A 25,879-nucleotide genomic window follows, 5' to 3' on the forward strand; every position below is an offset into this window, starting at 1 on the left:
GTGGGTCTCGGCTGGGCTGCATCTCTAAGGACATGAAGGCCAGTGGTTAAAGCTTGGCCCAGACCCACATGGCACCAGAGAGCTTCTCCAAAAGTCCCAGGGACTGTCGGGAACTCTGATGGTTCTGGAAGTTGGTAAGGCCCAGGCTGTGCCTGGATCCTCATTGTCAGGGGTTTCTACTGCAGTCAGTGGAGTGGAAGCACGGGCTTGGTGGGATGCCACAGGCTGGGGCCACAGTGAGAGCCCGGTTATGCATGGAGGGGGCTGCCCTCCACTGTGGGCCTGCCGGCCACACTGTCCTATGCTCCAGGAGTCTCTGGCCCCTTTGCTCTGCTGTTTGTTCCTGCTCTGTCCTTACCTGGCAGGCACTCTATTATAAGTGGCCATGTTTGTGGCTCCTCTGCCCCAGCGTCACCTGCTCTCCCATTCTAAAAACTTCCCTGGTTCCTGACAGGCTTCCAGTGACCCCTGGCCAGGGTGGGCCCAGGTGTCCTCAAGGATGCCCTGCCTGATCCCTTTGCACCCACAAATCTGTACTCTCTGAAAACCAGGGCCGTTTTTCAAGCAATTGGATTACAAAGTCAAGAACGTTAGTTAGGGGCCAGGCACAGTGGCTCGTGCCTGTAATCCCAGCACTTTGGGAGGCTGAGGCAGGTAGATCATGAGGTCAAGAGATCGAGACCATCCTGGCCAACATGGTGAAACCCTGTCTCTATTAAAAATACAAAAATTAGCTGGGCATGGTGGTATGTGCCTGTAGTCCCAGCTACTCAGGAGGCTGAGGCAGGAGAATCACCTGAACCCAAGATGTGGAAGTTGCAGTGAGCTGAGGTTGTGCCATTACACTCCAGCCTGGCGACAGAGCAAGAGTCTGTCTCAAAAAAAAAAAAAAAAAGTGAGGGGCAGTCATGTCACCAAGCTCTTCGCTCCAAGAGAACAGAATGCAAGGAGGAAACGGTGTGCTAGGGCTGTCTCCTGGATGCCTGCTAACCCTGCCAGCTCCAGCCTGGTTCTCAGAACCGTCCTGCTCACACCCAGGGAAGCGGCAGTGGGAATGGCCCCATGTCTCACACGCTCCCCTGAAGATCACTAAAAAAGCCCCCCTACTTTCTGTCTCTGCAGGGTCTCCAGTAGGCCTCAGCATGGCCCACCGAGGTGAACCATGACTGGCTGGCCGACACTTGCCATTTACTAGCTGGAGTTGCATCTCACCAGGAGGTGACCCCTCCTCCAGCTGCCCCCAACTCACCCACCCTCGCTCAAGAAAGTGCCCGCGGCTGTCACGGACACCATGTAGTAGGGCCGGCTGCGGCGCCCAGTGAGCTGCGATGGTTTTGTACACGACCCCCTTTCCTAACAGCTGTCTGTCTGCCCTGCACTGTGTGTCCTGGGCCCTCATCTTCCCATGCTACTGGCTGGTAGATCGGCTTGCGGCCTCCTTCATACCCACCACCTATGAGAAGCGCCAGCGGGCGGACGACCCGTGCTGCCTGCAGCTGCTCTGCACTGCCCTCTTCACGCCCATCTACCTGGCCCTCCTGGTGGCCTCACTGCCCTTTGCATTTCTTGGGTTCCTCTTCTGGTCCCCCCTGCAGTCTGCCCGCCGGCCCTACATCTATTCACGGCTGGAAGACAAGGGCCTGGCCAGTGGGGCAGCCCTGCTCAGTGAATGGAAGGGCACAGGGCCTGGCAAAAGCTTCTGCTTCGCCACCGCCAATGTCTGCCTCCTGCCCGACTCACTTGCCAGGGTCAACAACCTTTTTAATACCCAAGCGCGGGCCAAAGAGATCGGGCAGAGAATCCGCAATGGGGCTGCCCGGCCCCAGATCAAAATCTACATCGATTCTCCCACCAACACCTCCATCAGTGCCGCTAGCTTCAGCAGCCTGGTATCACCACAGGGTGGCGATGGGGTGGCCCGGGCCGTCCCCGGGAGCATTAAGAGGACAGCCTCTGTGGAGTACAAGGGCGACAGTGGGCGGCACCCAAGTGACGAGGCTGCCAATGGCCCAGCCTCTGGGGACCCTGCCGACGGCAGCAGCCCGGAAGATGCCTGCATCGTGCGCATCAGCGGAGAGGAGGGCGGCCGGCCGCCAGAAGCTGAAGACCCTGCCCCCGGGGGCCAGGCCAGGAATGGGGCTGGCGGGGGCCCAAGGGGCCAGACGCCCAACCACAATCAGCAGGACGGAGATTCGGGGAGCCTGGGCAGCCCTTCAGCCTCCAGGGAGTCTCTGGTGAAGGGGCGAGCTGGGCCAGATGCCAGTGCCGGCGGGGAGCCAGGTGCCAACAGCAAGCTCCTATACAAGGCCTCTATGGTGAAGAAGGCAGCCACACGCAGGAGGCGGCACCCCGATGAGGCCTTCGACCATGAGGTCTCTGCCTTCTTCCCCGCCAACTTGGACTTCCTGTGCCTGCAGGAGGTGTTTGACAAGCGGGCAGCCACCAAATTGAAAGACCAGCTGCACGGCTACTTCGAGTACATCCTGTACGACGTCGGGGTCTACGGCTGCCAGGGCTGCTGCAGCTTCAAATGTCTCAACAGCGGCCTCCTCTTTGCCAGCCGCTACCCCATCATGGACGTGGCCTATCACTGTTACCCCAACAAGTGTAATGACGACGCCCTGGCCTCTAAGGGAGCTCTGTTTCTCAAGGTAGGAGGCCTCGGCCCAGCCGGAGGACCATGTGCCAGCCTGTCCTGGAGCCATGCGGGGAGGCGAGCTGCAGCCGGGGAGTCCCATCATTGTAGGGGCTGGAGGGAGAGGCAGACGCTGTCCTTCCTGGAACCGAACAGGAGGGCCCCAGATCTCAGAGACAGGGTCAATACAAATGCAGGGACGAGTGCCGAGGCTCTGGGCTCAGATAGACCCATCTGGGTGATCTTGGGCTCGTTCCTCAGATTTCTGAGGTGCCATTTCTCCAACTGTAAAGTGGGGAGAGGGTGGAAGTGGAACAGAGCAGTAAGGGCCGGGAAGGGTTCCGGGCTGGCGAAAGAGTGGCGATGGTGGCTTTGGCGATGGCAGCTGTGACGATAGTGGCAGTGATAAAGTGAGGAAGAGCAGGATGCAGAGACCCTCTCAGTTCACATGAGGCAGAAAGACTAGCACACATCAAGCACCTCAGGCAGGCAGATGGGACTTTCAGATCTCCAGGCTGTGACACTGCCTGGCTCACTGAGGCCACCAGCTTCCCTGGCCTGGACGCCCCTCCCTCCTGGCTGTCATGCAGCTGCCCTGCCAGGCTGCCTGCCCACCAGCCACGGTTTCGATTCCACAGTCACTAATTAAAGTGAATCATAATTATTTCTGCTAATTTGGATGCGATTGGAGGAGTTTTTAGGCCATGGTAATTTGGTCATTATACATTATCTTCTACTGAGCCTGAGATGCTCAGAGTGTCAACTTTTGTTCTCTATCCAAAAGCCGCTCATGGTGCTTCCAGTTTTCTGAAGCATCATTTGGCCAGTGGATGCAGCACAGGGCTTTCTGCCCCGAGTCAGCAGCTGCTTTGGATGTGGGTTCTATCTCTTTAGGGTGAGAAATTAAAAAGTGGCGGCTCTGCAGGAAGGGCTGTAGCTCAGAGGCCTGTCCAGGGTGGGTTTCCTCACTTGCCAGTTCCCCTCCAGAAGCAACCGCACTCTGCCTTCCCAGGGAAACGCTGGCGTGCAACTCAGTGCCTGCCAGGAGTGGCGGTGTTGGTCTCCATGGAGCCTTTGGGAGCCAGGGCAGGCAGCAAGGGCCCTGGCCCCCACTTCTGGTTCCTCGATGGCTCTTGTGTGGCTCTGCCAGGCCCAGAGTTGGGGTCCTCTACTCTTCATTCCCAGCAAGGGATGCTGAAATTGAAGTAACTCCTGACAGATAGATCCAACCTTCCCATTTTGGCATATGGTTCGTTGGTGTTCTGTTCCCTGGATATATTTTTGTCTTGGCAACTGGAGTGACTTTCTGGGGAGGAAGGGGATGTGTTGTCAGGCCCAGGGTGGGAGTGTGTGCCCCTCACTCCCACCCTATTACAGGTGGCTCAGAGGCCAGGGCCTCCCCCGCCCCTGCCCCAGCCCTTCTGCACAGATCAATCCACACATCCCCTCCCACCTCCTTCCTCCATGGGGCACCCTCACCACTGTTACCACCAAGGTCAACAATGTCTCCCTGGGACAGCCCCTCCTCTCAGGCTCTGTCCTCAAAGTTCTTTTTTTCTTCCTCTACCTCCTGGGCCTCACACTGCAATCTGATCTTTGACATTCCAAAAATTTTTTGTATCGACCGGTATTTTAAAATCAAGATATTTCACAGAAAACCCAGTTTGCAGCTTCTGTTGGCAGCCTCAGGCCTGCCACATCCCGCACTCCATGCGGCTGCACTGAGCTAGAGCTGGGGGTGGCTGTTCCGCAGTGGGGTTTCCCAGCGACCACCATGACACCAGCCGGGAGTGAGACGCCACAGCCTCCAGTTCTGTCCTTACTGAGGCCCCCTTGCTTTGTCCTGGCCCAGACCTCTCCCCCAAACCCCAGCCCTCCATCTGGCTGCCTCGAGGACACGTCTGTTCACTCCCAAACCAGACCCAGCCTCTGCCGCAGGCTGCTCCTCTTCCAAGTTCTGCCATCCTGAAGCCAGAGGAACCACCTTGGCTGCTCTGTCCTGTGCCTGACCCATCCATCCCAGGCCCCTAACTTTCCAGATGGTCCTGGGTGCACCCCACATCTCCAGCTCCCTTGGCCCATGCCCCCTCCTCTGTGTCAGCCCACTGTGGTTTTGGTCATCCTCCTCCTCCTCCCCATCCCTCCTCCCCCTCCCTCCCCTTCCTCCTCGCTCCTCCTCTCCCCCTCCTTCCTGCTCTCCCCCTCCCTCCCGCTCTCCTCCTCCCTCCCCCTCTCCCCCTCCCTCCCCCTCTCTTCTAGTCGTTGTCCTCTAACTCTTCTTACGCCCTCCCCTGCCTCAGGTAAAATCTCAACTTCTCCTTGCCGCCCCACCAACTCCCAGCCACATCCCAGACAAGAGGGCCCCCCCCCCCCGCCCCGCACCCAAGGCCCCTGCTTGTTTTGGTCCCTCACTGGGTGTGGCCAAACCACTTCATGAAGCTCCCTCAGCGGTGGCCCGCACAATCCGGTCTTCCCCTTGTGGGCTCCTCTGCCCTCATGCCCAGAGTTTTGTCAGTTCATCAGAGAGCGCACCAGGACAGTGGAGCTGTGACATGCCCGGCACACGCAGACCCCAGCATGGAGAAGTGAAGGACAGGGCCAGCTGAGAGGGGCCGGGACGCTGGAGGGACTTGCTGCAGAAGCCAGCGGTCCCCTCCTTCCTGGAAGGCCCTCCTGGTTGCCATGTAAGACTTCAGAGCCTTCAGGGAAATGTGACTCTGAGAAGGAAAGGACTGGAATCCCTTTTCCTCACCTACAATTGAGCCTCATTCTGGACCCCTCTTCTGTTGACAGCTTTGCCTGCCAGGGCTCAAAGGCACAACCTCTCATGTGATTGTTTTTGCAACAGAAACTCAAGGCTCTGCGGCTCCCGAGGCCATGAGCCAGGTATCAACAAGGCCCAGCAAATAATCAAGTGGATCTTGGTGAGATCACACAGCCGATGAGGAGGAAGAAGCGGGGGGATGGGGGTGGGGGGGGGAGAGCCTCCCCACTCCTCCCTCTGGCGGGTTCTCCTCGTGCAGGGCCAAGTCTGAGGCCTCCCTGCACATGCCCAGACCTGCCCGGGACGCAGCATAGGGCAGGTGACACCAAGTGCTGAGTGAGAGGCTGACACCTTAAGACCAACAAATGGGTGGCCAGGGAGACACCTGGCAAAGACACCAACCCCTGGGAAGGCAGCACAGAACACCACACGACAAACAGATCCAACTGGAAGCTGCCCTGACCATGTGAGCCTGTGACCCCAGCCCATGACTCAACTTCTGGCCTCAGTGTGTTCAGCGGCAAAAGTGGCAACACTAGTATGCGCCCGAGCTGTTTTAAGGACCCAGCAAAGTAACATCCATGCACCCCTAGCAGAGAATGCCTGGCCTGAGATGATCCTCATGGAGGAGCAGTTGTTGCCTGAGGACGGGGGCGTCAGCGCCATCATGTGGCCCTTTTTTTTTTTTTGAGACAGAATCTCATTCCGTTGCCCAGGCTAGAGTGGTGCAATGGCACAATCTCGGCTCACTGCAGCCCCTACCTCCATTCTCCGGCCTCAGCCTCCTGAATAGCTGGGATTACAGGCATGCACGCCTGGCTAATTTTTGTATTCTTAGTGGAGATGGTTTTTCGCCATGTTGGCCAGGCTGGTTTCAAACACCTGTCCTCAGGTGATCCACCCACCTCGGCCTCCCAAAGTTCTGGAATTACAGGCGTGAGCCACTGTGCCCAGCCTCATGTGGCCTTTTGAGCATGGTTGCTTCATAAATATTTTGTTTTGGCAGCAGGAACATCAGTGCTGCATGATGTCACAGAGCCATTCTGCAGGCGAGAAGTGAATGGTGTACCCATGGGTTTAGAAACAACCCCAACTCTGGACAGAACAGCCAGATGTTTGCTCCCCGGGTGCTGGGGAAGGAAGGCTGTGCATCGGGGCTGAGAAGGGGATGAAGAGCTCCAAAAAGCCAGGGGCAGCTGCTGAAGACCTCCAGATGGAGGAGATAATACCAGCCCGGCTGACTAAAGCAGTAAAGGATGGACGGAGCCGGCGGATGCTGTGGTAGCAGATGGGCTGTGACGTCCAGGCTGCTGTGAGCTCCACGAATGCAGGGCACCCACCCTGTGGCCCTTGGCCCTCAGCCAACAACTGGGACAAGCAGACTGTCCTGCCTAGCTACCTCCCTATAGCACTCCTTGAGTCTGGGGTCTCTTGACTGCGGGAAACCTAGTCTGGAATGGATTTGCATGGCTTGGGGAGGGCACAGGACCACAGGAGGGAGGGAATCCTAGGGCTTCCCTAGGATGAGGAGCCAGTGAGGGGCCTCTGCGGACAGGACTCTTCCAGTGTGGCCTCCAGCAGCTGTGCAGGGCATCTCCATGGCCATCCCTCACCTCTCCCAGGCCGGGCACCAATAAGGGCTCTGTCTTGCCCCCACCTGGAGTGGGGCAGTTACGACTTGCCTGTGGGGTACAGTTGAGATGCTTGTTTGTATTAAGCCAACCTTTGAGGGCCTGCCAGGGTCACCTGTCACCTGGCGGGTGGAAGGCTGCATCTTGGGTAAAGGAGGTGAGCAGGAGGTCTGGGCAGAGGGGAAGCTTGAAGAGGCTGCTGCCACAGTGGGCTCAGGATTGAGCCGGGGGTATGCATGGGGCCAGCCCAGGACACGGGTCAGGGAGCCCTCATCTAAGATGGGACAGGTGACCACGGCCTATAAAGTAGATGACTCACCATGCAGCCAGAAGGCGACAAGGCTGAGGGCAGGAGGGGCAAGGTCTGGGCCTCTTACCGTGTGGGGTGGGCTCTGAGGTCAAGCCGTGGCACAGGGGCATCCCCAAGATTTCAGAGGGAGAAAGCACCAGGGTGTGACCAGCTCTGGGGCGTGACTGAGGGAGGGAAGAAAAAGCCACAGACAGGAGTGGACAAAGAACTGGGAGCTGTGGCCATGCTGGTCACTGGGAGACTGCAGGGCCTGGGCCTTAGGTGGAGGCCTGCTGTGGTTCGGCACATCCTCCACGCCTTGCAAGGATAGCCGCCAGCACTCCCCACGCCACAGGCTCATCATTTCTTTCAGCATCCGCCTCCAGCCCAGATCCATAAGCTCCTAGAAGCGGGACACATCCTGTCCTTAGCCAGGCCCCACAATCTAGCCAGGAGCCTGGCTTGTGAGGGTCTGAACTTGTGGGTGGGCAGGCACTGCCACTGTCGCGTGCTCTCAGGGCCACAGTGACTGGCAGGTGGCGGCACTGACCCCCTCCTCCCCCAGGTGCAGGTGGGAAGCACACCTCAGGACCAAAGAATCGTCGGGTACATCGCCTGCACACACCTTCACGCCCCGCAAGGTAGGGTTGCCACTGCCTGTGGTCTTCTAGGGGTGGGATCAGTGCCTGGGGTCTGGGGCGAGCTTCATCATCCAGTCTCTGTGCTTCTGCCCTGCAGAGGACAGTGCCATCCGGTGTGGGCAGCTGGACCTGCTTCAGGACTGGCTGGCTGATTTCCGAAAATCTACCTCCTCGTCCAGCGCAGCCAACCCCGAGGAGCTGGTGGCATTTGATGTCGTCTGCGGAGATTTCAACTTTGACAACTGCTCCTCTGGTGAGGTTGGGCTCCTCCCCACTGGAGTCTCCCACTCTGGGGAGGCTGTGGGCTCAGTCACAGCTAAACAGACTTCGTTAGGCAGCTCAAAGAATTCCTGCTCCTGGAGAGCATGTGGGTGGAGTATTTAGCAAGACTGATTTCTCTGCCCCCTAGAAATCCTAGTACAGGAAGAGCCCACGCTCTCCCTAGAAAGCTCAGTGGCCTCTTTGCTGCAGACAAGTATGCCCTAAAAATGAATCTCTGACAAGGAAGGCTTGGGGCCTCTGAAGCAGGCGAAAGGCGAGTAACACTCATCAACGGGTGCTGCGCTCTCACTTCGAGCCAGCTGTGATTCTAATCGCTGTTCCACTTAAGTCTTTTAACAACCCTGATAGGAAGCACTGCATGTCTCCACGGGGTGTGGAGGAGGAAACTGATACTCAGAGAGGCTGGAGAACCAGCCCAAGGTCACGCAGCCAGGCAGTGATTGCACTGGCATCTGAATCCTGGGAATCACACCTTAAACCATAACGGCTAAAAGACTATAATAAGCTCATCAGTGAAACTGCAAACACTTGCTGTAAATAACTTATCTCTGGATCCAATGACCATACAGACCTTGTGGGAACCTTTCCTGAGGACAGTGGTCACCGTCACTGTCCTCAGAGGGAAGGCTGAAGACCAGGGCGTGTGCTGAGGGTGGTGGTCCCAAGGACACAGAAAACCAGTGACAAATGAAGCATCAGCAACCTAAATTGGGATAGAAATCCCACCCAGGGAGAGTGACATAAGGGATGGGGACCTGGGCACATGGGGAATAACTGATGGGAAGCAGGGGCACAGGCCCTGCAGGACAGCAAAGTCCCCTGATGCCTCAGCATTTCCTCCCTCCCCATACAGACGACAAGCTGGAGCAGCAGCACTCCCTGTTCACCCACTACAGGGACCCCTGCCGCCTGGGGCCCGGGGAGGAGAAGCCATGGGCCATCGGTGAGCTGGAGCTGGAGCTGGAGCTGGGCTGGGAGAGGCGGGTGGGGACTGGGCTCCCCGCAGGCTTCCCTCAAAGACCACCAGGATCTGCTCCCAAGACCTCACTGCTGGGGAAGGGCCCCACTCAGCTGCCCCTGACTAGCAGAAGCCCTTGCCCATCCACAGAGGCCACCCCCATAGAGGTTGCCTGGGCCCTGCCTGCAGCGATCGAGTCGCCCCCTTGTCCCCCACCCCAGGTACTCTGCTGGACACAAACGGCCTGTATGACGAGGATGTGTGCACACCAGACAACCTGCAGAAGTAAGCACCGTGCTTCCAGGCCTGGGACGAGGCACTGAGCCCCGACCCAGGTGGAGACAGGGACTGGGCGGGAGCCACATGGGAGAGCTCAGCTTGGGCTCATGAGGGCTTTTGTTTGGCAGGAACCTGCCCCTCATCCTGCCTTTGAGAGCTGGGCCAGGCAGGTGGACCTCATGTCCTCCACCCAGGGGGACTGGCCTTCCCAAATCTCTAACAGGTGTTTCCTAAACCTCATTTGGCAGGAGCCAGCCCTGCCCCCGGCCCCTGCCTGCCAGGTATAGGAAAGGGCCTGTAATCTCCCAGGGCCCTGCTGAGGCCCAACCTCTGTAGAAGAGCCACTGGGTATGGCACCTGCTGAAGGGAGCCTGGCAGCTTGTAGCGCCCATCAAGCAAATACAGACACCAGCAGCAATAAAACAGCCAACTATTTTCAAAGTAGAGATAGTTCCATCCCAGCCAAAATTCATTCTTGAGCCCAGTGAGATACCCATAAAGAATGCATGTAAGAGGCCAACAGCAGAACCAATTTATAATTCACAGCCCGAGACTGCAGTCACAGCGATGGTTCCTTGCAGCTAATTTGAGCCAATTAATTAATTATAGACTAAATTTGAAACATCCTATGCAAAGAAAATTTTTTTATGAGAGGATGATTTAAAAATGACTACCAGTAACTCTCAGACCATTGATGCTGGAATTAATTATCAAAGGCAAAGGACAGTGATGGATTCCATTTCTGGGATGTAACCATGTTCTGAATGTCATTAATGTATTTATATTAAAGCTGACAAAAACCTTGTGGAAGCCCATGTTTGCAGGGCCTGCCTCTCCAGGTGCCCCTTTTCCACCTGTGCAGGCATTCACTGACCTGGCAGCCTGTTCGGGGTCTCTGTCCTGCTGCACTTCCCGTCTCAGACGCTGGCCCAAGCCAGCCCTCTGCGACGGGGGCTCCCAGGAGAGGTTTCTAAGACTCTGGCCCAGTGGTGCTGAGGCCCCAGGTGACAGGCCGGCAGGAAGGAGGCAGGCACACTGCTTGTCTCAGCGCAATGATGCCAGAAAGGGATCTGATGTCACAGGCTCCCGCTCCTGCACCCTGCCCTCCCTGTGGATCCCCTAGCACCATCATGGGTTTCCTCTCAGAAGCAGGATGACAGTCTGTGCCCCGAAGAGTGTTGAGGCCCACAGCAACCGTTCTCATTTCAGAGGAGGAAACAGAGGGTTGGAGGCTTGGTGACATAAGTAGGGTCAAATAGCCACGTAGGGACAGCCCCACACGAGCGTCCTTGGAGGTGCTCTCCTGGCTCCCTCAGCCCTGTCAACCCAGGAACAACAGTCACAGGTGCTCAAGACTCATGGCACAGACCAAGCTTCCCAAAACAGGCCCATTATTGGCTCAGGGCAGAAGCCTGTTCTAGAGAATGAGTGGGGTCAGTTCTGTCCGAGTTCAGAAAGGGAAAGTGAGTGCTGGCTAGGATGGGGTGGACGGAACACCCCAATGGGCTCCGGAGCCCTGTTTCAGCCAGACACTGCAGGCTGATTCGGCCTGCCCCCAGCTGAAGCCCTTTTTGGACCTGCAGGAGAGACAGATCTTAAACGCAGAGCATTGGTCCAGCCCACCCACTCCCACCCTGGGATGAGACCATGGCTCCATAAACAGCCCCTGCCAGGCCCACGGGCGGGCATGGGGACTCACCTGCCTCCTGCGTGTGTGGACAGGGTCCTGGAAAGTGAGGAGGGCCGCAGGGAGTACCTGGCATTTCCCACCAGCAAGAGCTCGGGCCAGAAGGGGCGGAAGGAGCTGCTGAAGGGCAATGGCCGGCGCATCGACTACATGCTGCATGCCGATGAAGGGCTGTGCCCAGACTGGAAGGCCGTGAGTCAGGCGGGCCCAAGCTGGGCAATGAGAGGGCGGGCCGGGCCCTGCAGCTCTCAACAGTCGAATCCCTGAGACGCCATACCCCAGGCCGCCCTTACAATGACACCCGACACTCCCTCAGACCGTTAGGGCCCCAGGGCCCCAGATCCTCCAGGCCTCATCCCTCTGACTGCACGAAGGTCCCAGCCTGGGGCCTCACTTTTAGGGATCCCCAGGCCGCTTCCTGCAGGATGTCCTTGGGATCTTACCAGTCTGTTCCTTCCCTCTCCCACTCGCCCCAGGAGGTGGAAGAATTCAGTTTTATCACCCAGCTGTCTGGCCTGACGGACCACCTGCCAGTAGCCATGAGACTGATGGTGTCTTCGGGGGAAGAGGAGGCATAGACCATCCGGAGCAGTAGGGCCTCTGCCAGCCCTTGGAGCCGCAGCCCATCCCTGGGCCGTGTCCCCTCCATTGAGCGCCCACAGCTGGGGGGAGGGGGGCAGGGGCAGAGAGGGAGTCACAGTCAGTGCCCGGGAACCTGGAAGCTGCGCTGTTCTGCGCCTCTGGGCCTCACTGCAGACAGAGGAGTCCAGCCAGCCCGGGGAGCCCCCGGCTGCCTAACAGTGCCATTCTTTCACAACGTAATTTTCTACAAATCTACAGCACAACCAAGTTTGTAACCCGTGGGTTAGTACGAGGACCGGGTTCATGTATTCTCTGTATCTCTTCTTAAGCTTCGTCCAGGGTTCTTTATTTTTGTCTGCTGCCAATGTCGTCTCGCATGCCTGCACCCTCGCATGCACGCTGCCCGCATGCCACGTGCCATGCCATAGCCACAGACCCCTTGCTTGGGCCTCACCCAAGGCCAAACTCCAAACACAACCAGAACTAGCCAAAGAAGCACTTCCTGGGCAGGGCTGCTAGCTCTCCCGCCTCCTGTGTGGGCCGGCTCCCGCAGGGCCCGAAGGCTACATCTTTACCAGTCAGCCTAGGGCTCCTCCCAGGGTCTCGCATTCAAGGGCGATTACATTTTAAAAAGAAAAACAGAAAAATGTTTATCACAAAACCAATCCTCACTTTACAGGGTCTGTAAGCCACTCACCGAACTTTGCTCTTCCCGAGAAAGGGTCCCTTCCCAACCCAGGCACAACAGGGTCCGGCAGGCTCTGAAGCCCAGGGCCTCTTCCGGGAGGCTCCCATCTGGGCAGTGGAGCCATAAACGGAATCAAGAAGCGAGCATCCACTTTTTTACAGGAAGAAGGGACTCATGCATAAAGGGGGGTGGGGGGGTTCCTGATTTTGAAAATAATTGATTTGTAGCTTCTCTTCTATCAAAACCAACACATTCTCTTCTTTCTGCCAATCCTCTCTCCCCTCCGGACACCTCTCTGGTTCGGGACCAATCCCTTCCTGGGGATGTGCCCCACCCGTGGGCCAGCTGAGCTCAGGAACCCCTGCCTGTCCCCCGGGTGGGGCTGCAGCTCTGGCCTCCCAGGCCCATCCTCAACAGCTACCCCAGCCAACATCAAGGCCACAAGGGGAACCCAGCCTATGAGGCAGGAAGCCAGGATGCAGAGAGGAACCTAGCCCCTCACCACTGTGCGGGCTGGGGCAGCAAGGCCAACAGTTGCCGCTTTACCGGGGCAGGGCGTGTACTGGCACCCAGGTTTGGCATGGCAGAGCTGGCCAACAGCCTGTGGTCCTTCATCTGCCCCCCAGTTCCAAGAGGCCTACAGCCCCCAGCACTGCCTCTGCCCACCTGCCTTTAACAGACTCCAGGGCTGCTCCTGCCATGCAGCAAAGGCTTTGTCTGTTTCAAAGTTTGAGACTCAACTTGAGGGACTGTTTTTGACAATCCCCGCTGACCTTCCCTCCTCGTGGTGCCGTGGCCCTGCACCCAGCCTGGCCCAGGGCCAGCTTTGCCTAGCGAGGCTGGAGGGAGCACCAGGACCTGCTGTCTGCTGTCAGCCCCTCCTGGTGCTGGTGCCCTGTTGCTGTGCCTTGTCATCCACTAAGCTGCAAGAGGGACAGAGAGAGGACCACGCAGCCAGCCAGACGCCTGGCCCTGTGCTGGGGCAGACAACGCTGCAGAGCCCGGGGAGCCTGGTCCTAGGACGTGTGTCCGTGGCGACACTGGTGTGTCTGAACTCACCTTGCCTGGGAAGCACCATCTGCGCCCCGCCCCGAGCCCCACCCCCTCCAGTCCACAGCCAGGAAGGGGCCACTGAGGGCAAACGTCCTGCGAGGCTCTCTGCCCAACCTGCTCCTCCAAGGGTCTGGCCTTCATGCTGTGGAGCCACCCCCACCCCACTGCCCACTCTCAGAAGCAGCTGGGACTCTGCTCACACAAGTGACTGGGCCGGCCCTGGACCCCCAGAACCCCCCAAGCCGCATGCCAGCTGCCTGCACAGGGAGAGCAGCTGAGGCCCAGGCAGGAGCCCCACACTAGACCCCAGAATAGCTTTCCCACCCAGGCACCTCCCCTCTGGGGGGCAGCAGGCGTGGGAGTCAGGGCTGCACGTTCCTCCCCTCCCACCTCACAGGCGGCCTTAGGCAAGTCATTCTTTGTTATCACAAGGTCGCCTCTGCCTAGCCCGGTCCTCGCATCCAGAGCAGGGACGTGCAGCCCCCAGGCCCCCACACACCTCCCTCTTCGCCAAGGCCGGGACCACCAACCACACGTTTCATTGTGGCTGCCTGTGGGCTCCCAGGGCTTGCATACAGGCCAGGCCTGTCCATTGACTTTTAAAAGTGAAACTGCTGGATCTCAGATTCTATGGCATCTAAGGCCAAGCAGGGGTGGGCACACAGGTCACCCAAAGCCCACACTGAGCCTCTGTGCCTGTCCTAGGCCCCAGTCAAGGAAGCCATGAGGCGGGGGGGGGGGGGGGGGGGGGGATCCGCTGAGGAAGGAAATGTTCATTTTCATTTGTCCAAAACCACCTTAAGTATATTAATCTTGATGCTTTTTAACTATTGCTTTTTAACTTGCTGAGATTTAGAAATACTGTTATAAAAAGAAAAACTTTTTTAGTTTCTGTATTTTTTTCTGTATTGTATCTTCATGGGACATTAGGGGTTTTCTATGGTAAGCACACCTACGGTTTTGGTAAAAACATTATCAAATATACATCCAGACGGTTCTTCCCTAGAAGAAAAACAATCTTTACACCTGATAAAACATTTTGAAAAGAGAGGTGTTCTTTTCCCTTACTGGTGCTGAAAGGAAGGATGGATAATGAGGAGAAAATAAAACTGTGAGGCTTGAGGTTGTTCTCCACTTATTTCATGACTAGCTGGGGCCAGGCCTCAAGCGCACACCTGGGGGCAGCGGATGGACTTCCTACCTCCAACTGCAGCATGGGCACTAACCACTTCTGCTCTGAATGCAAGGACACCGGGACTCTGCTCAAACAGGCAGCTTGCCTGGCCTGGAACAAGCCTCACCTCCTGAGCAGCAAGCCGGAGGCCACTCAGTTCTCTCACTTGATGTCTGCTGTTACCTCTGAGAGCTGAGACATAGCCAAAGGGCGTCGTGAGGGAGAAGCCAGGCCACGGCACCTGGGCCTCTCTGGCCCCCAGGTGAAGCAGGGCTGGACAGGGCCGCTCCAAGCCATACCCCATCTGCAGGAAGGGCTTTCCAATCCGAGGGTGGTGTGGGGGACAGGGCTGCCTCCTGGGTCCCCTTCCTGACAGCTGCTTTCCTGGGCCTGTGTCAGGAACTGCTCTGGGACAGCTGCCTGGTGTCCAGTCTCAGGTCCTGGCAGGCCACCAGCTAGTACAGCAGTGAGGCCAGACACCTATGGATGTGGCTTGAAGTTACCTGGCAGGTGAAAGGGCCAGAACCCAGGCCTCTCAGCCTGGGTCTTCAAGCCCCAGAGACTCAGCCACAACTCAGTGTCTCCACCCCCTAGAAGGCCAGAAGTCTCCACACTCCTAGCAGAAGCCAGAAGAGCAGGGACCAGGAGATCCCTGAGTGGGAGAGGCAGGACAGGCTCCCACATGGGCACTGCTCACCAAAGGCGGCATGGACAACCTCACCCCGCATCCCCACAAGCCTCCCCTGCTTCTACTCCCTCCCCAGTTAGGGAAAGATGTCTCTGCCTTCAAGCTTTCTCAGCACCTCAGAAACACAAGCAGGGGGATCTCCCCAGCCCCTCGAGGGCTCCAAATTCAGTCACCGGCTCATGCTCCCTGCCACAGCTGGAGCCAGAGGCCCGCAGTGCAAACATGCAACACAGCGAGGCCTCTCCCGTCCCTGAGGCCGAGCAGCTCCCGGAAGGAGAGGAGCATCTTCAGCCTTCCCCTCAGAAAGCCCTGAGCCACTTTATTGCCCAGGAGCGGTCAGTTGGGTGTCTTCGAGCCTGAATTCCATGGCGATGTCGCCGGTGTCAGGGTGAAACTCCACCACATAGCTGACCGTCTGTGGGCCACTCAGCGGCACTCTGGGATCTGGGGCAGGGCTGAAGAAGTAGACGGCCTGCTTACAGTGGGGGTTCCAGCAGCAGACCCCCTGTAGGAAGAAGAGCAGGAAGACAGTGAGGGCTCCCTGGCACCTGAGCCTCCTTCCTGGCCAGCCTCCAGCCCAGGCAGCTTGCAGCGAAGAGAAGCTGTGCAGAGGCCAAATGATTTAGGACCACTGGGGGGTCATCATCTAGCCCGAAAAACTTGTGACAGAAACACCCAGAGCAAGGGGGCAGGAAGGCCTCCCCAGAGGGCGCCTCTCTCAGGGTCCACACCCACTCTGGGCCCAGCACGTGGGCACTACCTCGGGGTCCACAGGCTCCAGGAGACCAGTGCTGAGCATGTTCTCCGGGGTCAGGTGGTACTCCATCCACAGCACTGCCGCATGGCTCTGCCCGGGCCTGCCAGAGAGAAGGGGGCCCAGCAGAAACAGTCACACAAGAGGCAGGGGGCATGGCTGCAGCTCCTGTGCTTTCCAGAAACCTGTGGTCTTTCCTACTTCCTTCCCACCCTGCCGGGAGCTCCTAACACTGCACCTAACTAAACTCGCCTCAGAAAAACCCAGCCAGAACAGCCACAGCCAAGCCCCGACCTGAGCCGCCCCAAGCCCTGTAGCCAGGCCACACATGTAGCAAGGCCAGCGTGGCTGCAGGGTCCAGGGGGCTTGAGGCACAGCCTGGCACTGAAGGCTGGAAAGCCCCTCTGGTACCATGGACAGCACCCTGGGAGTTTGCGCACCGGAGCAGGGCAGGGCAACCTATGCCTGGACCCAAGCAGCACTCGCTGACCCCAACCTGCTTCAGCTCCCAGAAGGGTTAAGGAAAATGGTACATCTGTGACTACAGGAACCAAACCCCCATTCTTCTGAGCCGTGATCCAACAAGGGAGCCTCAGCTGTAGGGGGGGCAAGTGGAGCCCTCCCTGGCTCCCCCTACACTGGCACACACAGGACCATGGAAACCAACACATGCACAGGGGTGCTCTGAGAGAGAAGGGCAAGGTCATGCGTGTCAACATCTCCCAGGCCAGCTGCTCGCCAAGGGGACGGTAATTCCGAGGCCAAGCAGCAGCCCCTCCCTGACCCCTGGCCTTCCCTGCACCCACCTCTGGAGCTCCACAATGCCCTCGGCACGCAGGGGTTGCAGGGGCACCAGCTGCTGGAAGTCAAAGGCCAGGATCTGCCAGGGTTCGGAGAGGCTGCGGCACGGGTACTCCCACAGTGGGTGCGGCTCAGCCTCCCTGCTCTCCCTGAAGTCCAGGGCACGCTGTGAACAGAAGTGGGCCTGGAGGCTGCAGAGACACGCAGCCGGCCAGACAGACCCCCTCCCCGGTTAGTTTGGCTCCCACTGACTGCGGTCACAAGGGGTGTGTGTTCTCCCATAAAGATGCTGAGCACCCAGCAAACCGGCAACTCCCGCTCTCTGCCACTACGCTCTCAGTGGCTCCGCAGGCACCCCTCACTCTGAGCCTTGCTTTCCAGATAAAATTTAAGATGGGGTGGTTCCACCTGTCTCAAGCTGTTCTGAGGACCACATGTCTACATCAGTGGTGAGAACACCCAGCACCTAGAAACTTGGTGACCACCACAGCAGTGTGGCCTGAGAGGTGGGCCCTAGGCCATGGGGAGGGATAAACACGTGAGAGAACAGCCCTAGTGCCTGGCAGCAGGCAGGCTGGAAGCACCTGCATCCAGGAGGGACGTAGAAAGCTGCCTGGAGGAAGGGAGCTGGCGGACAAATGGGAGCTGGCAGAAGCAAGGCCAGAGGGGCCTCAAGGACAGATCTAAGCCAGGAGAGCAGGCCAGGGCACCCAGGCCAGCCAGGCCACTCTGCTGGGGTGTGTGGGGAGCCATCTGGGGCATTCCCGCAGTGGGGACGTGGCCAGACTCAGACCTACAAGTTCACATGGGCTCTGTGCAGAGGACAGCCAGAGTGGGAGGGGCCCAGACCAGGATGGCAGCAGTGAGGGGCAGCCTGGGTCGGAAGCTTGCTGGGAGCATGAAGACCAGCAGCAGGGAACAGGAAAATTCGCCAGGGAAGATGCACCTGGGGCCCTGGACCTGGCTGGTCGTGTGAAATGGCACCAGGTCTAAGACAGGGCACTAGAAGGGCCAGGCTGAGGGTGGCAAAGGGCAGGTGAATTTGGAAATCATAAAAGCAAAAACATCTGGCACCCCCCCGCAGGACATCCACTGCTCTCAGCCATCTGTGTGAGCACACGAGAGACGGACACTGGCCAAGGACCAGAGTGGAAGAACCCTATCAGCAAGAGGGGAAAAGGACAGCCAGGGCCAGGTCAAGAACAAGAGCCCAAGGGAGGCGTAGAGCACACAGATCCAGAGCACACGGGGCTCAGCACAAACGAGATTTCTAGAAGCATGCAATAGTCAGTGGTCTGCTGTTGAGTGGCAGGTAAGATGCAAACTGAAAACACCCAATAGGTTTAATTTACTTAAAAAAATGTTTGGGGCTGGGCGCGGTAGCTCAGCCCTGTAATCCCAGCACCCTGTAATCCCACACCCGCAAGGCGGGTGGATCACAAGGTCAAGAGATCAAGACCATCCTGGCCAACATGATAAAACCCCATCTCTACTAAAAATACAAAAATTGCCAGGCGCGGTGGCTCACGCCTGTAATCCCAGCACTTAAGGAGGCTGAGGCGGGTGGATCACGAGGTCAAGAGATCAAGACCATCCTGGTCAACATGGTGAAACCCCGTCTCTACTAAAAATATAAAAAATTAGCTGGGCATGGTGGCGCGTGCCTGTAATCCCAGCTACTCGGGAGGCTGAGGCAGGAGAATTGCCTGAACCCAGGAGGCAGACGTTGCGGTGAGCCGAGATTGCACCATTGCACTCCAGCCTGGGTAACAAGAGCGAAACTCCATCTCAAAAAAAAAAAAAAAAATTAGCTGCACATGGTGGCACACACCTGTAATCCCAGCTACTCAGCAGGCTGAGGCAGAGAATTGCTTGAACCCGGGAGGCAGAGGCTGCAGTGAGCCGAGATCATGCCACTGTACTCCAGCCTGGGAGACAGAGGGAGACTCTGTCTCAAAAAAGAAGTGTTCACATAGGCAATCCATGTTCACAGCAAATGTGAACAGAAAGGCGAGCAGAGGCAGAAAAGCCCCACCTCCCGATGTGCAGCTATTGCTGCGGGACTGCTGCTCCCCGATCCTCCAGTGTCCGTGAGATTTCTTTCTTTTTTTGACAGCGTCTCGCTGTCACCCAGCCTGGAGGCTGTGGCGCAACTGCAGCTCACTGCAGCTTCCACCTCCCAGGCTAAAGCCATCCTCCTACCTCATCCTCCTGAGTAGCTAGGAATACAAGTGTGCACTACCATGCCTGGCTAATTTTCTGTATTTTTTGTCTTGCTATATTGCCCAGGCTGCTCTCAAATTTCCTGGCTCACGCAACCCACCTGCCTCAGCCTCCCAGAGTGCTGGGATGACAAGCAGGAGCCACGTGCATTTCCTTAATACCATACTCCTCACCCTGTCCCTCTCAGGTGATGGAACAGGACTCTCAGCTTCAGCCCTCATAAATCCAAGGACCACTGGCGCTGCCAGGACAGTCCATGGTTCTGGGGAACGCAGGCCCAGTTGCTACTGTTCAGGGCTCTGCCAATCCTTACCATGTAAATAATCTGTGGGACACTCCTCACATACCCCTCCCTGGGAATGGAGCCCCCACTGTGAAAATGGCTGCCCAAGAAGGTTCCCAGACTGCTTCTGGAAAGGCTGCCCCAAGAGAAAACAAGCTGGGATCACTGGCGGGAGCAGTTCCAATGACAGGACGTGCAGGCCCAGTGGAGATTCTAACTCAGGGTGACAGCACAGAGCCAAGAACAGGCCTGGTACCAAGCAATGCCCGTGGTGAACCACACAAAATGGCAGCACCTGATCTCACTGCCCCCACCAGAAGAGCCTGTGCTGCCCAAGCCAGGTCCCTGGCAAAGGACGGCGCCACAGGAGCGGGTGGGTGGGACTACACAGTGTGGCCCTGCCTACCTTAATCATGTCGTCCATGATGTGCACGTCGAAGCCTTCGCAGTCACCACAGGGGCTCCGGATCCGCCACAGGTCCTGTGAGGAAGGAGCAGCCCTGTCAGGACACAGGAAAGTGTGTGGCAGCAAGAACAAGAGACACAGCTTGCTATTCCCTGCACACCTGAGAGAGACCCCCAAGTATGAAGGGACTTGGAGAGATCAAATATCCAGGATGGTTTCTTTAACAGACTCAGTCGGGCAGGAACCTGCAAGCTCTGGCGTGACACCAAAGTCCTCTCCGATGAGACAGCCAGAGCTACCAGGCTGGGGGTTGCACACTCCTGTCCAGGCCATCCTGAACACAATCTCTCTGGGAAGGAATATGTAAGCCAGCTCTCCCCCCAGGATCATCTCCATTTCACGACAATGCTGGGGAGAGAAAAAGGCCTTGCCAAGAGGAACCCAGAGGACACTCGGCCACGCGGCCTTCCCTCCCTTTCTCCTGGCATAACATGTATGAATCATGACATCCCCTCTTCGGCTGTGGAAATCAGGTAAACAAGTAACACAGGAGCAATGTCCAGAAATTAAGTGATGGAGCCACTAAGCTACTAAGAGGGAAACCACTCTCATCAAACGAGATTCACCCTCCATTCCAAGTTAAAGCTTTTCAAAATCCTTTTAATAAAAATGCCCTTCTCAGGCAGGGCGTGGTGGCTCATGCCTGTAATCCCAAACCTTGGAGGCTGAGATGGGTTGATTGCCTGAAGTCAGGAGTTCGATACCAGTCTGGACAACATGGTGAAACCCTGTCTCTACTAAAATACAAAAAATTAGCCAGGTATGGCCGCATGCACCTGTAATCCCAGCTACTCAGGAGGCTGAGGCAGGAGAATTGCTAGAACCCGAGAGATGGAGGTTGGGGTGAGCCGAGATCACCCCCCCCACCTCACTCCAGCCCGGGGCAACCGAGTGAGACACTGTGTCTACATTAAAAAAAAAAAAAAAAAAAAAAAAAAGTCCTTCCAAAAATGACTTTGTGACTGTGGTTCTTCTTTGATGAGAAAATTAAAAGGAAGCTTTTCCATTTTTTCTTGCATAAAGCAGCTGACTCTTCCATCTCAAAATGCTTTGAACTGAAGCCTTGGCTCTTAATGAGAGCAGAGCAGACTGCACCGCATGGCTTCTGAAATGCTTAATTTATAATTTTTAATTATTCTGATAAGCCACAATTGTAAAATGACAACACTCAGCCATTTCCATTTCATACGTCACATTATTGCATTTTGAAAGAGGCAAGCATCTTCTATTCAGCCCCACAGTGTGCTGACACAGAGAAGAAAAAACCAAGCTCAAATCATCAAGGCCCGAGTTGCTCTACAGGCACCCAAGGTTCCTGCAAGAAAACAAGGATCCCCACCGGCTTCGTCTGCTTTTGTTTTCTGCAACACCGCCTGGGTGACCTACCCTGAACTCCACAACCACAGCGTGCAGCGAGGCTGCCTGGGGCATCACCGCAGCGCCTGGCCCCAGGTGCTGGTCCACAGTGGTCCGAACATACCAGAAGTAGAGGTTGTGCCACGGCAGCAGGCTGGTAGTGAAGAACGGCTCACCCAGGAGAAGAGAGACCTGGGAAGCAGGGTGAGAAGCAGGGCCCAGGTATTAGGAGGGCTCAGCCCAGGAGTGTTCGCAGGAACACGGAAGCAACAGGCCACCCAGTCACTCAAGTCATTCCCTCCCTTCTCTCCCTCCCTCCCTCTGCCACTCCCTCCCTCCCCCCTCTCAGCCACGCACTCACTCCCTCCCACTCAGCCACTCACTCCCTCCCTCCCTCTGCCACTCACTCACTCATTCTGTCACTCATTCACTCACTCATTCTGTCACTCAGTCACTCAGCCACTCACTCCCTCCTTCCCTCAGCCACTCACTCAGTCACCCGCTCATTCACTCATTCACTCACTCATTCTGTCACTCATTCACCCACTCACTCACTCATTCACTCACTCAGTCACTCATTCACTCATTCACTCACTCACTCATTCACTAACTCCCTCCCTCAGTCAATAAGCAGGGTACCTGCCCTGGAGGCTGTAAAGGTTACAACCAGATATGATTCTGGTGCTCAGGAGGGCGGAGTGGAACAGGGAAGCAGACAAGGTGGAGCCGACCCCATATGAAAGCAAGCAGCAAGGAAGAGGGGGCATAGAGGAACCCCAGAAACAAAGTGCCAGAGGGGCTTCCAGAGAGACATCCTGTCAACCCCCACTCAATGCTTTATCTCAGGACTTACTGGGGCTTGTCTCTGGCTCTGGCTCTGAGCACCACAAGAGCAGGGACTGGTGGCCCAGCATCCCAAGCAGTGGGACAGTGCCACGCCCAGATAGTCCATGAACATTTGAGTAAATTAACAAATGCATGATGAAGAGCCTGAATGGCCGAGGTGAGGGGCAGTAGGGCCAGGAGCAAGTCTGGGAGACAGCAAGGCCCCCCAAGGCAAGGGTGTAGAGCTGGATAGCAGCAGCCAGGTCAGGGTAAGGGGCTGGACTCATTCCAGAGGTGGTGGCAGGGGTGGGGGTGTCACTACAAGCTTTCATCAGGGGTTCAAAATCAGAAGGAATGTGATTTAGAAGATCCTGCTTAGGACTATGAAGAGTGGATAGGAACCTACTGGTGCTGGGAATGGCAGTGACCTAGGAGATTGCAGAAATAGTCCTGGCAAGAAACAGAGACTGCAGGATGAGAGGAGAGGAAGGGGTGGCAAAGGCTATGGAGGCAGCTGACCCCGGGCAGGCCCAAGCAGATGGGCACCAAGGGAGGCCAGTCAGAGATGATGGAGATGCAGCGGGAAATGCTGGGAGACAGAAAAGGAGGGAGGAGTGCTTCCACTCCCAGCATCAGAAACAAGACAGAAAAGGATGCCTGCTCCCACCACTCCAATTCAGTGCAACCCCAGTCTACCGATGCCCCACACAATGGCTTTCAGAATCATCTCCTATGTCCTCATCTATGAGGGAGAAAGGGCAACTTGAGCATTTATAGCAGCATTACTCACAACAGCCCAAAAGTAGGAGCCACCCAAATGTCCATAAGCTGATGAACAGATAAATAACATGGCCTGTCCATACAATGGAATCTTATTCAGTAAGAAAGAGAAATAAGGTATTGATTTAGGCTACGACATGGATGAGCCGTGAAAACGTGAAGCCACATGAAAGAGGCTGGCCATGAAAAACCACACTGTCTAATTTCATTCACACGAGATGCCCAGAATGGACAAGCCTGGAGGCAGAAAGGAGAACGGCTGCCCAGGGCAGGGGGACTGCAGACAAGTGACTGCAGACGGGTAATGAGAGGATTCTTTTTTTTTTTTTTTTTGAGATAGAGTTTCGCTTTTGTTACCCAGGCTGGAGTGCAATGGCGCGATCTCGGCTCACTGCAACCTCCGCCTCCTGGGTTCAGGCAATTCTTCTGCCTCAGCCTTCCGAGAAGCTGGGATTATAGGCACGCACCACCATGCCCAGCTAATTTTTTGTATTTTTAGTATAGACGGGGTTTCACCATGTTGACCAGGATGGTCTTGATCTCTTGACCTTGTGATCCGCTGGCCTCAGCCTCCCAAAGTGCTGGGATTACAGGCATGAGCCACCGCGCCCGGCAAGAGGATTCTTAAACTGATGTGGTGACAGCTACAGAACCTTATGAATACACAAAAATCACTGAGCAAATCATATGGTATGTGAATTATATCTCAATAAAACTGTTATTTTTAAACTGGGCAAAAGGCTTAAATAGACATTTCACCAAGCAAGACATAAGCACACAAAAAAATGTTCACCAGCATCAGTCAATAGGCAAATACAAATTAAAACTATGCTAGGGCCGGGCGCGGTGGCTCAAGCCTGTAATCCCAGCACTTTGGGAGGCCGAGGCGGGTGGATCACGAGGTCGAGAGATCGAGACCATCCTGGTCAACATGGTGAAACCCCGTCTCTACTAAAAATACAAAAAATTAGCTGGGCATGGTGGCGTGTGCCTGTAACCCCAGCTACTCAGGAGGCTGAGGCAGGAGAATTGCCTGAACCCAGGAGGCGGAGGTTGCGGTGAGCCGAGATCGCGCCATTGCACTCCAGCCTGGGTAACAAGAGCTAAACTCCATCTCAAAAAAAAAAAAAAAAAAAAAAAAAAAAAACTATGCTAAGACATCACCACACTCCTACTAAATGGTTATATTAAAAAAAGCCGAAGCCAAGTGCTGGTGAGAATCCCAGAACCTGGACCCTCAGACGTTACCGATAGAGACATAAAATGCACAGCCTCTTTGAACAACAAAGTTGACCATAACCACCACATGACCCAGCAATCCACATCAAGGCATCTGCGTAAGAGAACTGAGGACATATATTCTCACTAAGACCGATGCACACATGTTCACAGCAACCTTATTCAAAATGGCCAAAAAACTGGACCCAATCCAAATGTCTCTAGGCGGGGGAATGGAATGCTACGCAGCACTGAGAAGAATGAAATGGGTTAACCTCAAAGACGCTATGCTCAGTGAAAGGTGCCAAACTCCCAAGCTTACACACTGTATTACCTCACTTTTGAGAAACGCCAGGAGGCGGCACACGCTGGAGACAGAAACGAGACCAGTGGCTGTTGGACCTGGGGAATGGGTGTGCTGACTATTAACAGGCTCCTGGGAATTCGGGAGGTAAATGTTCTCTTTTCAATTTTTTTTTTTAGAGACAAGCTCTCACTGTCAGCCGTGCTGTAGTGCTCTGGCACAAGCACAGCTCACTGCAGCCTCTAACTCCTGGGCTCTGGCAATCCTCCCACCTCATCCACATCAGCCTCCTGGGACTACAGGCACGTGCTACCACACTTGGCTAATTGTTTTATTTTTACGGAGACAGGGTCTCCCTATGTTGCCCAGATTGGTCTTGAACTCCTGGGCCCAAACAATCCTCCCACCTTGGCTTTCCAAAGTTCTGGGATTATAGGCATGTGCCACCATGCCTGGCCTGGAAATGTTCTAAAATGAGACTGGTGATGGTTAACTCCATACATTTACTTTAAAAAACCACTGAACTGCACACTTGAAATGCATTAATTTTGTGGTATGTCAATTATATCCCAATAAAGCTGTTATTTAAAAAAAGACTGGTAGGAAAGATGAATGATGACAGCTCCACTTTGGGTGAGTCCAGTTTGAAGGGCCTGTGTCAAGGAAAGGTGATAGGCTGGTAGCTGGACATGAGATTTGAATCCAAAACAGTAAAGAGTGAAAGCCGACCCTGATGGTCACTGATTCACTCATGGGAAGGAACCTGATTACCAGAGAGGATGCAGTCAGGGGAAGAGAGGAACATGGGGAGAGGGACACAGAGCAGTGCAAGGAAAGAATCAAGACTGACAAGGAGCAGCCAGGAAAGGGACGGGAAAGCAGCTTCCCCAGCACAGGCAGAAGTCCTGGGTCACAAGGACAAGCAGCTGGAACAGATGAAGCCTGCAGGGAGACCATGGGAGTAACAAGGTTGCTGGCAGAAGCAGTTTCAGGGCCTGGAAGCCTAACTGCAACAGGAAGCTGTGGACGGGAAGTAAAGACAGGAGTGCGGTGAAGAGGAAAGGACACGCTCTGCTCCCAGGAACCCCAAGAGAGCTGCTCCGTCCTGATGTGAAGGAGCAGAGATGAGGCCGAGCTAAGAGCAGTGCAGCTGGGTGCAGTGGCTCATGCCTGTAATCCCAGCACTTTGGGAAGCAGAGGCTGACAGATCCCTTGAGCTCAGGAGTTCAAGACCAAAAAATACAAAAATTAGCTGGGTGTAATGGCACATGCCTATAGTCCCAACTACTCAGGAGAGGTGGGAAAATTGCTTGAGGCTAGAAGTTTGAGGCTGCTGTTAGCTGAGATCACGCCACTGCACTCTAGCACGGGCGACAATGTGAAACACTGTTTAAAAAAAAGAGCAGTGCAACCATCTGCTCAATGGGCAGCTCCATGAAAGCCTCACCACACTCCTGATGGTGGGAGCTCCTAGGAGATAAGTTACATGGAAAATCCACAGTGAGACCCCAGGGACAG

At 55.9% G+C, this 25,879-nt stretch overlaps 2 protein-coding genes and 1 pseudogene across 3 annotated transcripts in view; 2 read left to right on the plus strand and 1 right to left on the minus strand.

Moving 5' to 3' along the window:
- Positions 1-14,385, plus strand: part of SMPD3 (sphingomyelin phosphodiesterase 3) — an 89,857-nt gene extending 75,472 nt beyond the window's left edge. The window contains exons 3-9 of one of the 2 annotated variants that reach the window (XM_003936328.4): positions 1,123-2,651; positions 7,885-7,960; positions 8,058-8,213; positions 9,096-9,185; positions 9,422-9,485; positions 11,202-11,358; positions 11,643-14,385. In XM_003936328.4, the coding sequence (XP_003936377.2) occupies positions 1,329-2,651; positions 7,885-7,960; positions 8,058-8,213; positions 9,096-9,185; positions 9,422-9,485; positions 11,202-11,358; positions 11,643-11,744 (1,968 nt within the window). In that variant the 5' untranslated portion in view covers positions 1,123-1,328 and the 3' untranslated portion in view covers positions 11,745-14,385. The remainder of the gene's footprint in view (positions 1-1,122; positions 2,652-7,884; positions 7,961-8,057; positions 8,214-9,095; positions 9,186-9,421; positions 9,486-11,201; positions 11,359-11,642) is intronic. The other variant, XM_074401598.1, reaches the window with a different exon arrangement.
- Positions 12,934-14,385, plus strand: LOC101049095 (uncharacterized; annotated as a pseudogene).
- Positions 14,263-25,879, minus strand: part of PRMT7 (protein arginine methyltransferase 7) — a 54,685-nt gene continuing 43,068 nt past the window's right edge. The window contains exons 14-18 of the mRNA XM_003936327.4: positions 21,265-21,426; positions 19,819-19,893; positions 16,912-17,072; positions 16,112-16,208; positions 14,263-15,856 (exon numbers count right to left, since the gene is read on the minus strand). Of these exons, the coding sequence (XP_003936376.4) occupies positions 15,671-15,856; positions 16,112-16,208; positions 16,912-17,072; positions 19,819-19,893; positions 21,265-21,426 (681 nt within the window). The 3' untranslated portion in view covers positions 14,263-15,670. The remainder of the gene's footprint in view (positions 15,857-16,111; positions 16,209-16,911; positions 17,073-19,818; positions 19,894-21,264; positions 21,427-25,879) is intronic.

This window comes from Saimiri boliviensis, chromosome 1, assembly GCF_048565385.1.
Source record: "Saimiri boliviensis isolate mSaiBol1 chromosome 1, mSaiBol1.pri, whole genome shotgun sequence".
NCBI lineage: Eukaryota > Metazoa > Chordata > Mammalia > Primates > Cebidae > Saimiri > Saimiri boliviensis.